General features: G+C 54.5%; 1 protein-coding gene across 6 annotated transcripts in view; it reads right to left on the minus strand.

Moving 5' to 3' along the window:
• The window catches only part of RANBP3 (RAN binding protein 3), a 55123-nt gene that overhangs the window by 11581 nt on the left and 30451 nt on the right, over positions 1–13091 (minus strand). For 4 of the 6 annotated variants that reach the window (XM_060629963.3, XM_060629956.2, XM_060629959.2 and 1 more), the window contains 5 exons: positions 9425–9461; positions 9241–9327; positions 7332–7403; positions 1905–1970; positions 1056–1148 (listed from right to left, as the gene is read on the minus strand). In XM_060629963.3, coding sequence (XP_060485946.2) covers positions 1056–1148; positions 1905–1970; positions 7332–7403; positions 9241–9327; positions 9425–9461 — 355 coding nt within the window. The remainder of the gene's footprint in view (positions 1–1055; positions 1149–1904; positions 1971–7331; positions 7404–9240; positions 9328–9424; positions 9462–13091) is intronic. The other 2 variants (XM_060629957.3, XM_060629961.3) reach the window with 1 other exon arrangement.

Here is a 13091-nt window from a genome sequence, read left to right on the forward strand (position 1 = left end):
CAGGTCATCATCTCACAGTTCGTGAGTTCGAGCCCCGTGTCGGGCTCTGTGATGACAGCTCAGAGCCTGGAGCCTGTTTCGGATTCTGTCTCCCTCTCTGACCCTCCCCCGTTCACGCTCTCTCTCTGTCTCAAAAATAAATAAACGTTAAAAAAGAAAAATTAAAAAGAAACATCTTTGTTCCCTGCATCTTTGCCCTTGAAATAGTTGAGATCATGTGACACGCACAGCTTTAAATCTGGCTGATTCTTCAGCATCATGTACAAAAGCCTTCCCACTGAAACTCTTCAGAAATATTAACTATTTCCCTTCTGATGAGGAATTTTTTTTTTTTTTTAAATTTTTTTTTTCAACGTTTTTTATTTATTTTTGGGACAGAGAGAGACAGAGCATGAACGGGGGAGGGGCAGAGAGAGAAAGGGAGACACAGAATCGGAAACAGGCTCCAGGCTCCGAGCCATCAGCCCAGAGCCTGACGCGGGGCTCGAACTCACGGACCGCGAGATCGTGACCTGGCTGAAGTCGGACGCTTAACCGACTGCGCCACCCAGGCGCCCCAGAGGAATTTTTAAATTACAGGGAAAGACCAAGAGGGAGACAAGAAAAGCTCATTAGTATTTATAAATTAAGGGTTAACTGCAAACCACCACCGTGTGGAGATGGTGGGAACGTGGCTGACGAGTTAGGTCTTCCGGCTGGCACGTGACCAAAATGACACGAGTTTCTCAAACACACGGGGCTGAGTTCTGCCTGCAAACATGCTGGGCTGAATCTCAGACGCCTGGGAGCAGGCCAGCTTGTAGAAGCCAGTGCGTGCACAAAGCGCGTCTTAACCGGCTGTCACCGTGGCCCAGTGCTGCAGGGAGACGGCATCTCTCTCTGTCTTCCCTGAGCTCACCGAGGATTTAAAGGATCGTTTCCCCAGCACTCTCTCTGTTCCGGAGCACATTCAGCACGTATGGCTGAAGTCCCCTCGCTGGAGACACAGTTGCCCCCGGCCCATCTCAGGAACGCTCTACACCCCACCGGAGCCTGTGCGCCAGTCCGTTTCTTACCGGTCTGTGACAGTGCCTTTGGCTGCGGGGCCTGCAACACTGCCGGGCGAAGCACACTCCGCTGTTGCTCCTTGGGTTTCTGGCTCGGCAGACCTGAGAACAGAGGATGGCTTGCCCGGGGCCCTCGGTCTTCATGGGCAGAAATGCACACCCCTGCAACGGCTCTCAGGGGGCTTTACAGAAATTAATCCGGTGAGTACAGTAATGTTACGGGGGAAGCACGGGACAGCTGTCCTCAAGTGCTGGGCTAAAGGGCCAAGCAGAGACGGTGAAGTAGAGCGGAGAGCCGCAGACAGGCCCCCAGGGTTTAGGACTCTGCTCAGGCTCACATAAAAATACCCTTGCACCTGCTTTTCAAAATGCCACACTGAGAAAAGCCTTCTGCCAAACACAAATTGGGCAGGAGCCACAAGAGAATGCTTCCAATTCCGCACCACTGCCAGGCCCTGTTCCCCAGCAGCAGGCCACTGGCTCGTGGCCACTCCGCTGATTGGGGTGACTCTGTGGCACGCTGGGGCTGGGACGCTCTGGAGACACAGCCTGAACCGACAGAGCAAACGCGGGGCACAGAGCCTCAACGTCCCACACCGAGCCAAGTCCACTCCCTCACCACCCACCCCCCTCAGGGTGGCAGAGGGCTGCCAGGTGGGAGAATCTCTCCTGATCTGATGGGCTCTTTAGAGTGACTTGTCGATGCTCATGCACCAGGGAACTGAGGAGACGTGGAGCGCGGGCTGGGCCTGGAGCACACCAGCTGGGCTGCCTCAGGCAGCCACGCACACAGAGGCTGCACACAGGTGGGAAGGGTGTGAGAAAGGCCCTCTACTGTCCTCAAAGGCGGGCACCTACCTGCGCTGGGTGCCTGGCCGTGGATCAGTGTTGGTGGCTTCAACCGGAACCCACTGCTCTTTTCCTCTACAAGCACAAGACAAAAGGTAAAAAGCAGGACTGCTTAGGGGTTGGGGATGGCAGCGAAGCTGAGACGGTCAAGGGCAGGGGAAGACCGTGGTCTGGGCTTCAGTGGCCATGAGCCTGGAGAACCCGGGAAATGTTTCCAAACTAAAACAGAAACGCAGAAGCCCAGTCCAACCACCAAGGTCATAAGGCAGCAGCTTGGACAAGGAGGAGGCAGGGGGTCGCAGGAGTGCTGACTCCAGGTCGCGTGCTGCCAATGAAAGACCGGGGGCTGTTGAAGGTGCGAGACAAAAGTGACAGTGCGTGCACAGCTGGTCCATGCCTGGGCCACCTCACCCGGCAGCTTGCCAGGAGCTGTGCTGGGCTCACAGGCCCTGGAGAATGTCAGGGAGTCACCCAATCAGGGTCTCTAGGACCGGTCTCCCTTTCTTAGACCCGTCTCTCTGTCTTGTCAGAGAACGCCTGTGTAATCGGGAGAACCCTCTGCACCACCAGCAGATGTCTGGGAAATGAGACACGTTTTCTGTGGTGAAAGATCAAAGGTGGCAGACAGCAGGCTCGCTCTCTTTCCAGATGTGTCTGGAGAACTTCACCTCGTCGCTTCCTGAGAACACTGGAAGGCCCAGGAGAAGGAAGGGGAAGGAAGCAGAGCGACGGCTCAAAGCCCGATTTCAGCTGGGCCACTGGTCCATACAAATCTCTTAATCTGTGCATGCTGTGGACTTGGCCTATCTCCTAAGGGGTGGGGAGGGGGGACGGTCTGATGTGCTTGACAGGAAGGATCAGCATGAAGGTCTGTCCCTGGGGCAGCACAGGGATGACAGCATTCGGGGCTACCGGAGGCAGCCTTGCTTTTGTGCTAAGGTCCAACTCATCAGAAGAAACCCTTGTCAAGTTGCAGGGAACGGGATCAATACACAAAAATCAGTTGCGTGAATCTATGCGCTAGCAACGAATAATCCAAAAACAAAGTTGAGGAAACAATTCCATTTACGATAGCACCAAAGAGAATAATACGTGGGAATAAATTTAACAAATGAAAACTACAAAACATCATTGGAAGAAAGTAAAGACAAACAAATGGAAAGAGGTCTTAGATGGTCACACAGTGTGTGATTCTATTTATATGAATCGTCCAGAACAGGCAGATCCATGGAGACAGAAAGTGGATTCTTGGTTGCCAGGGGCTGGGGGAGGGGGTGATGAGTGACTGCTGACGGGGTCGGGGTTTCTTTTCGGGGTGATGGAATGACCTAAAATTTATTTAATTATGGCGATGGCTGTTTAACTCTGTGGATACACTAAAAACCGACCAACTCTACACTGGAACACCAAAAATGCCTTACCAGAGCAAACTTTTAGGCATAAAACAAAGTCAAATCAGAATTCTGAACGGAGCAGGAAAGCCTTCTTTTTGCTGTCTGCACGTGGGTGAGCCAAACTGCTCTCCTTGGGCAAAAACAGGATTAAAAAACTCTCGCTGCTAGCTGGTATGAAGGAGTTGAGTCCGCCAGGCTTCCAAGAGCCTGTGTTAGTGGAGCTGGGGTCGCTTCCGTAAGAGAGAGGTCATAAAAACCACCCTCCCGAGATTCAGACACCCCAGATGCGGGGGAAGACAAGCTGCCAGATGTTTCTTTTTAGAAGGGAAATACTCAAACACATTCCCAAAGCTCAGTATCATTCATAAGACGACCGGCAATTTACAAACATTAAGGAAAAACTAAGACGAAGTTCACAATTGAGATAATTCTTAAAAGCCCTTATAGCTGGCTTTGCAATGCTTCCACTGTGGCCCCCGATCAATCTCTACCTCTCTGCTCTGTGTAGAGCAACGGTGGCACCATGCGACCCTTGCCGCTAGCCGAGGACGACCAGCGGGGGCACAGGCCCGGATGATCGCCGCCACCTAGCATCGCAGCACCGGGCCTCGCACCCGGCCCGCCTAGCAGACGCACAAGAAATCACACTGAATGCTGCAGCGAGCGGACGACACACAGGCAAAGCAAGCCACGCCTGTAATGGCAACCAAGGACTGGGGACAGAAGGAGCCCAAGGCAGCAGGGAGGTGTGCTCACAGGGAGGGGCTCACGGGCCCCATCTGCACCAAAACAGACGTGCTCTCTGTTCGTGGCTTCAAGAAACTCCCTTTTCCTGCGACATGGTCAGGGCACAATGAAGAGGTGTGGCCTGTCTGATGAGCCAGAGCCCTGGCACACGTGGCAGGGTCACTGGCGTCCAGGAGCGACTGCACCGGGGGCACACTCGTGCCCCTCTGTGAGCTCACTGGGCGGATAGGTTGCTCCCTCTGAAGCAGTCTCTGCCCTCCTCCGATCACATTTAAAGCAAGCAGGCCTCTTTGCGGGTGCTTTCCGCCCTGCCTCGGGAAGACTCCAAGTGATAGGTGAGGGAAGCAACACTCACCCCTGAGGGAACTTGAACTTGGTGTGCGCCAGAGTAACAGGCAGCCTGGTGGGGGCCGGGCAGGGGCAGGTGGGAGGGTGCTTGGCACGTGCAGGGTCTAAGAACGTGCACTGCAGGTGAAGGCAGCAGGTCTCTTACTGTCAGAAAGAGGGAGGCGCATCTGGCTGGCTCAGTCAGGCTGAGCGTCTGATGTTGGTTTCGGCTCAGGTGATGATGATCTCACGGTTCGTGGATTTGAACCCCACATCGGGCTCCACATTGTCAGTGCGGAGCCTCTTGGGATTCTCTCTCTCCCTCTGTCTCTGACCCTCCCCAGCTCATGCTCTCTCTCAAAATAAATACATAAACTTAGAAAGAAAGAAAGAAAGAAAGAAAGAGAGAAAGAAAGAAAGGAAGAAAAAAGAAAAGAAAAGAAAGAAAAGAGAAAAGAAAAGAAAAGAAAAAAGAAAAGAGAAAAGAAAAGAAAAGAAAAGAAAAGAAAGAAAGAGGGAGAAATTCAAAGCAAGGAGGTTCAGATGAACCCTGCTGGTGCTGGACTGGAAGTACACGTGAGCCTGGGGCTACCCACACACGCGGACAGATACAAAGAAACGTGTGTAAGTGTACACACGTGTGTGCACGCAAGTACGGGTACGTGTCCCCGTCTCTGGGCACCGAGGAGGCCCAGGCGCAGTGACAGTCCAGTGGCGGTGAGCTTGCTGAGACCCAGATTTTGGTTTCTGGAGACCACGCTCCCTCCACTAAGGGCCCCTCTGAGAAAAACAGACATGATGGTGGGCCTGGAGCCTCTCTCGTTAGGACAGAAAGAAAGCACTTAAAAGAATAACGTGTCGTGGCAAAATGACACAGGAACCCGCGTGATGCGACTCCCGCTGGCCAAATCTGGGATGGTTAAATTCTGCACTAAGAACGACAGACTGTAACTGGCTGCCTAAAACAGGAATCCACGCACCCGCCTTGAGGTACAGGATAACAAAGGACTAAGCGGACAGAAGGGAAAGCCCTCTCCCACAGGAGAGCACCACCTGAACGTACCAGCAACACCGAAGGCAGAAAATCCCGCCGTGATCGGTCATCAGAGGAATGACTAACCCGAGCAAGGGAACACGAGTGGATGCTGATGCTGGAGGGGAAAAGTGGCGGGGGGGTGGGCTTCCCCAGGGTCTCAGAGCATCTCTCTGGAAAAAGGGGGGTGACCTCACAGAGCAGAAACGGACAGAACCCACTGTGACCAAGAGGACAAAATCAGCCCCACTGGTAGCAGGGCTGGGGCGCCGGGCAGAACACAGCTTCGCTCCTGTGCTATTCTAGCCCCAGACGCACCACCTGGGTGGGATCGCCAGGAATCCCTGGGCGAACCCAGACAGAAAAACTCCTCCAGAATAATGGGCTTGTCGTCTTCTCGGCCATAAAAGTCAAGGGAAGAATGAGGCAGTACTCCAGATGGAAAGAGAGAGACGTGGTGCATGATCTCTGGATTTGGTCCCTCTGCTATGAAGGACACCACTGGGGCGACTGGGGAAAATCAAATGAGCAAAGGGATATAGAAGTGCTTTATAAATTCTTCCCTAAGTTTAAAATCTGCACCCCCCCCCCCCCCCCGATTAAAGCTAAAAACCAAAAGAAAGGCAGGCAGGCAAGGTCAGAGGAGGCCTGCTCTGTGGGACCGATGTGCAAGTCTGATATGACTCCACCCTGCGTCAGGTAGCAGGAAGCGAAGCTGTGTCAGGGCGCCTCAGCAGGCCTGGGGACCCCCTTTTCTCAGGGTGGCCCTGCTGTCGATGCTGCAGAATGAAGGTTTTGTGGGGGGAAAGAAGAGAGCGAGGCCATCACTCACAGACCTCACGAGGCGCTGTGAGATTCGTGATGGAAATCGCCAGCTCCACACCATCTAGACACTCGGCTTCGGGGACTGACAGCCCAGCCCAGAGGAGGCTCACCGCGGCTCACGTCGCCCCTACCATTCACAGCGCTCTTGCTAAGCGAGCACTCCAGGTATTCCCAAGGACGCTTAGAAACCAAACTCCTCTTTAGGACCTGGTGAGAGGGTCAGCGCCAAACAGTCTGCTTTTCGAACCAAAATGAGTTCGATTGTGTGAAATGGGGCTATCGAATCGATCCCGTGAGTTAGAAAAACACTGCCCTCATGCCAGAGTAGGACTTCTCTTGCAATGCTTTTGAAGTCGGCAATGAATTTATATAAGGCAGGTTGGGTTGCAGAATTCGGGTGGCTGAACTTGCTCATTAAATCTTTTATGAGGAATTTCAGCCACGTGGGAGAAACGTTCAGGAAATCCTGGAGTTGGGTCTCCAGTGAGAGACCAAAAAAGGAAGGCTCTCTCAGTCTTCGGGGGGAGGCAAGCTCTTGCCCTCAAGGTTTAAAGCTGCGACCGAGTCCGCTTACATATCCATCTGAACATGTCTAAGTCACACTGATTATTAGTGTGAGGGTCTGATGCACAGACAAGGGGTCTGGAAAATTCCATCGGCCTCACAGCAGTTACCTTGGGGTGGGGAAGGGAGCGGGGCAGCCAGATTCTTTCACTCTGTGTATTTCCCGTTTGCCTTAAAAAAATGATATGAGTTATTACTTGTGCAAAAACCTTGTAAAACGAGCAGTACACTGATCTATAGCTGCTTTTTGTTTTTGCAAGAACAAAACAAAAACAAAAAAACAAAAAACAACAAAACTTTAAAGACTCCTTGGGACCAGGCCCTCCTTGCAGAAGCAAAAAAACTAAGGGCTTATGAAGCTTGCCTCACACTGGATTCCAAATCTACGAGCTGAAGATTTGGGAAAACATTTAAGAACTGAAAAAGAATCCGTTTTTCAAATTGCCCATTCCTGTTTAAGATCTTATTTTACAACATCAACTGCTTTTCATCCCAGGAAAACCCCTAGCGACGGGCAGTAAAACGCAAAGGGACACGAGGGCTCACCTGGTTCTGAGTCAGAATTGCCTGCAGATGGCTCGCAGAAGGTTGATGGCATAAAAACATTGTTTTTTGATACTGTCGACAAGGAGGTGCGGGCAGGGAAGGGAACAAGAGGAAAAACAATGTGAGTAGGCAGAGAACACACGAACCGGGTCACCTCTCCCACCTGAAGGGTCGATCTCCAAGCCCCACTCTAGGAGGCTCAACATTGTGAACCAGGCCTTTAGATGCTGTGGTCCACTGTGGCCGCCTGTCTCGTCCTCACGCCCCTGGCTTTTCCTTGGTACCCTGGGCCCCTAAGTGGGCAGCCAGGAGGGAAACAGAATGAACTGGATGTTCCCAGCCTCGGTCCCTGCTCCTTGTCACCTGCCAGGGCTCGCTGGCTGGCTGCACCCCTACTCCCCTCACCTGTTTAGGATCTTACTTTACACTTATCAACTGCTGCCTGGGGTGTGGGCCGGGCAGTAATGCAATGGCCCTCGGAGCTGAAGAACTATCTGGGTGGACGGACACGGCTACAGAATCAGAGCGCAGGGCACCAACAACGCCTTCCAAGTTACCGGCTCTGCTCGTGTCTCTCCACTCGCGGTGACTGAGAGCTATTTCCTATGCCACTGTGCCAGAGCAGAGGGGAGTTATTTGGCTGTCCTTTGTCCCTGCAGCCTAGGGCCACAGCACAAACCACTTCTCTGTTGCACCTTTTGCCACAGAGCGTGGCTCAGCAGTGCACGGTGAACGCCAAGGAATGCGATCCGTTGCCAGGAAGCAGAAGCTCCCTGTCTCACAGGAGCACCGGGCAACGAGGGAGATGAGGAGGTCTATGGAAGCCTGGACAGGTTCCTCAAGGCCTGCTTATTGGCAAGTGACAGTGCATCCATTCAGGGGCCTGGAGCACTCACGAGAAAGGGTGTGGCAAAGTCCACAACACGTGTGTTAAGGGAAACAGGAAGGAAATCCAGTGTGTTTCAGGGGAGGATCTTGAAAGGACGCTCGCTTTCTACACTGCACCCTCCTGTAACGTCTACATTACTCCCGTAAGCACAAATGACCTTCCAGGGCGTGCTTCTTCTCTTAGAGTGACGTCATTAAGGTTCACAGTTACGCAAACCTCCCAAGAATGGATGCCAAGACAGGTAACCGGAGATCCTCTCTAAACACATACGCATCTCTGAGTCTGCACTTGGGCGCCAAGACTGAGAACACAGACGACGCCAGGGGGACCAAGTCAAGATGGGGAGGGGAAGGGGCAAGCCCTGAGGCTATGTTTGCCCTTGAATCTGCAGGGCTGTCCCCAGGCTCAGAGAACCTCTCACCAAGTAGCCCCGGCATCTCTCTCTACTCTGGGCAACGCCCTCTTTCCTGCATCGGTCTCCATACAAGCCCTCGGGCCCAGCCACTTCCGCAGGGTCCTAGCCTGGCCCGCCCACCAAGGTCCCACCAAGCCCTCCTCCTTTGGGGGCTCATGGCATTCCATCACCGAAGTGTCTTCCGGGGCCACTTGGTTCGTTATGTACCGTGTGTGTGTGTCTGGGCTTCTGGACCAGACTGCCAAGCTCTAGGCACGTGCCTGAAGGGTCAGGAGGTCGCACTACTTTTCGCTTCCTATGCCTGCAGTCTACAGACACAGTCACATGCCCGAGCAGGAGGACACGTACTTAATGGCCACAGCTCCCAACAGGACTGACCGTCCTTTCCCTCTCTTTTAGAGGGACTACTTCCTGGTGCATTTTCTTTTAGTCGGCTGGGTCACAAGCCTCTGTGAGTGGCACGGGTTCTTGAGTGGGGAGCACTTGAGCTCATCCCTGGCAGACGCTGAGCCTCAGATGGATTCTAAGTGGATCTGGGCCGAGCAGGAGACATCAGAGGGGAGCACGGACGCTTTCACCGCTTGGGAACGGTCTGCAACGGTTACCTGACTGTGACGGTGGGAACTGGGTTAAAGAGGACGTTCTTTCTCGCTTGACAGGAGGGCAGTAATTTCCATCTTCTCGGTCGGAATCTACAGAAAATGAGGAGGAGGAAGAAGAGGAGGAGAAAGTCAGGTTGCTTTCACTTTTACAACCAAAGAGGATGAACCGTTTTAGAGATTTCCTCACCTTCTCCACCTTCGGGGCTGGAGCCTCCGGCTGGCCTCTGAAACGAGAACACACGGCAGGGCGGTGAGAGAGGGCCAGGTTGCCCCGCACCCGGCAGCGTGGGAGTTCTTCAGTGAGTGCGTCCTGAAACGCGGCCCCGGGGGCCAGCTCCCTGAGCTCAGGCACCCAAGTCACGGACAGACTTTCAACCTAACATTAGGCTCAAAAATCCCCCCAAGAACCTTCTGTGTCTGCCTTTCCAGGCCATGGGGCCAAGGAGTCCATGGGCTGAGAACATGTTTACTGCACAAAGACTGGTGTCTTTGTCTCTCCACAGGTCACAGCTAACTACGTGCCACCCGCCCCCCCCCCCCCCCCCCCCCAGTCAAGCACAGTGAAACGGTGCCTGGCTGGAATTCACTTTGCCAAGAGCTGGCAAGTGACTCGCTCCACTCTGGAGGGCAGCCAGACTGGGTAAAATGGTCACCTAACACCGGATCGTAGCAGCCTCCATTCCCTGCCCTGGCTTGTTGCACAGTGCAGAACGCTGCTTCAAGGTATTATTTCCTTCAAGGTTATTATTTCCAGAAGATACAGAACTGTGATGCCTGGGACCTAAGTCCGATGCAGACTGTTCAGAACAACTCAGCGGACCACACAACCTACCAAAAAATCACCAGCGAGGTCAGAAGGTGGCCGAAGAATTTCCTCCTTAACGTTTAGTTTTAGAATGTTCACAACTAGCCATCCAGAAGCCTTAGGATGAGGCCCCGTTCCCAACCCCCGGATAATACCCAACCCCTAGCAGACAGCCCTTCTCAGAGACGTGTGACTCTTCCGAAAGAAGCAGCCAGAAGCAAACACTGACGAGTGCACATCAGTCCTCCCGGGGCACTGAACGTGGGAGTGAGCAGAGGAGCCAATTTTCTTAGTTTCAGAAAAGCCCCTAGGGGTCAAGGTTAGCCAAAGGAGGACCACCTGCCTGGAGGAGCTGTTAGGGATTAGATGAGGCGCGCCTGGGAAAGTGCTCTGTGAGCCGAGGGCGGGGTGGAGACAGTTGCAGTAACTGCCCTAAATAACGTAAATAACGGGCTGTGAGCACCGGCTGGAGCCCTGGGCGCCACTTTCCCCATAAAGGGCCACAAAGGACTTTCAGCATTTTGGGCCACGTGTATATTTCACCATCTTAGCTTGTAGACAGAGGCCCGGAGTGTAGACCCTGTCCTAAGGGACAGGGAGAGCAAAGGATCCCAGGCTGCACGCTCTCCTGTGTGAGCTGACAACGTGGGCTGGAGTCAGAAACACAAGCTGTTCTAAGCGCCCGCTGCAAGCCTCTGTGAAGGGGCGAGGACGGCTGCTGTCCCCACATCCGCAAAGGCTGATCCGGGGGCGCAGGGGAGGCCATCCAGCAGAGTGCTTAGTAAACGAACCCCTCATGACACAACAGGGGCTCGACAGCCCGTGGGGCAGCTGTGAGCACACCACTGGGTCCCACACGAAATCAAACACGGGAGGAGTCGGGCAGGCGGGCTCCAGATGGGCACAAGCCGGCGGCAGGAGCCTCAAGGGGCTCGACCCCTCTGGAAGGCCTGCAGTACTTTCTCCCAGCTCGACACTTCCTACAGGTACACCTTGGGCAAACTGTTTCACTTGCCCAGGCTCGTTTCCTTGCTTGGGAAATGGGGGCGCCGGCACCGGCGCCTCAGGGAGATTGACGGGGTCAGTGGGATAAGCAGGTGGGGCAGCACTCAGCCCGACCCAACGCCCGGCCAAGGTGGGGCTCTCCCAGCCGGCTCACTTCCGCTGGATGTTATGCCCTTGTGTGACAAGGGTCCAGATGTGAAGTCACATCCTGGGGCAGCCAGATGAGGAGTCAGGGATGGGGACGGGGCCAGGGGTGTTAAGAAGATGGCCCCAAGCCCAGGACTAAGCACTGGGGTGGCATCTGACAACACAGAGCCATGACGCTGGCACAACAGACCTTTTCTCCCAGGACCATCCCCTTCCTTGGGTGACATCACTGAGGTGCAGACCCAGGTCTGGTCCCGTGGCTCCTGGTGCTTCGCTCCTCTCCCCCACTAAGCATTCTGGCTGTACTAACCCCACACGTGGCAGCCTCTCAGATCCCGCGGGATCTGTTACTTCTGCAGAGCGACTTCTGGGATCGGGAAACGGCCCCCCCCCCCCGGTCCTGCTCTCTTGTCCCTGGCTCCTCACCTGACAACCCCCTCACACCCACCCCTGTCCTCTGGCCTCGTTGTCCCCTGCAGTCCTCCGCCTCTCACGCTGATCATGCGATCTGTGTCACGGCCTCCACCGGCTTGAGTCCCAGGAGGGCGCTGGCACGCAGCACACAGTGGGACCTCGCCTGGCATTTGTTCAGTGAAGGGACACATATCTCAGGTGCTCTGAGGGCCTCAGAGAAGCTGCTAAGGCCTGTGTCCCTGCATTCCATGCAGAAGAGTGGCCCCTAGCCTGGTCAGCAGTCCAGAGAGCTTGTCACGCCCCAGCTTCCTGTTTCCTCAGCTGCCGAAAAGGGTGTTCCTCCACCAGCTCAATGCCAAGAGGCCTCTGCACCTAACTTCCCTCTGCCCTGCAAGCTATCTTGTCTCATTTCCCCATGTGCGGATTTCCAGAAATCTACACATTTCCGATTTTCTTCCACTGTGCTTGCAAACGACTGTGTGATTTCAGTCATCTCCAGCTTACTGACACTTGTTTTGTGGCCCCGCAAGCAGTCTGTCTGGAGAGTGTCCCGGTTACTCTGCAGCACAGCGCCATCTGGAATGTTCTCTGGGGCAGGTGGCCTGCCAGGCCAGCGGGGTTGAGTGCTGTCCGAGCCCTCCCGGAGCCCTGCAGACTACTCCACTGGGGTGCTGGGCTCTCCGACACTACGACTGTATCTGAATTCTCCCTTCAGTTCTGTCAATTTTTGCTTCACGTGTTTTGGGGTTCTTAACTGACACCGAACTTTCTTACCTATGCCAACAACACCCCAAGTGTCTCAGGAATCGGGAGTCTCCTTAAGAACGTGATGGGTGCCAGGAACCCCCCAGAAGTGTGCCCAGACCAAGAGCTGAGGCCTCCGGGGCCCCGTCTGTCCATGCCCTACGACCCCTCCTTGCTGTCACGCTTCAGACTCCCAGTCTCCTTCCTGTTTTCTCAATCTGCCAACACTGTTCCCGCCTCAGGGTTCCTTCTGTGTGTGCTGCCCCCAAGGCCTGGGACGAGTTTCCTGCAGCTCCGCTCAGCATGGCCTCCTCCAGGGGGAACCCTCCTCCGGGGGAAGCCGAGCTCGCTCACTATCCCGCCACACAGCGAGCGGAAGCTGCTCCTCTCCACCCCACCCACAGCCTCTCGCGCCTCTGCCGTTTGTGTACCAGCTGGAAAGGATCTAACGTGTCCGTCTGGCTGTTCCGCCCACAGCTCAGCACAGAACACCCGGGACGCTGTGCACAAAAGATGCTCGGCATGCACTCGTTGCATAAATGGAGCCCGAGTTGGTCGCAGCCCCTTCGGTGACCTGGAGAAGAGAGGGTGCCTGGCCAGACAAGATTCAGATACGTCTAGTCCCTTAAGCCCCAGGAGACCCTCAAACCCACACCTCAAATCTCTTCTAAGAGGCATGTGACTGGTGTCTTGGTCCTGGAAAAGCTGAGAGGCCAAGGCCAGGGGAGGACAACACAGG

Source organism: Panthera onca, chromosome A2 (assembly GCF_046562875.1).
Source record: "Panthera onca isolate mPanOnc1 chromosome A2, mPanOnc1 haplotype 2, whole genome shotgun sequence".
Classification (NCBI taxonomy): Eukaryota; Metazoa; Chordata; class Mammalia; order Carnivora; family Felidae; genus Panthera; species Panthera onca.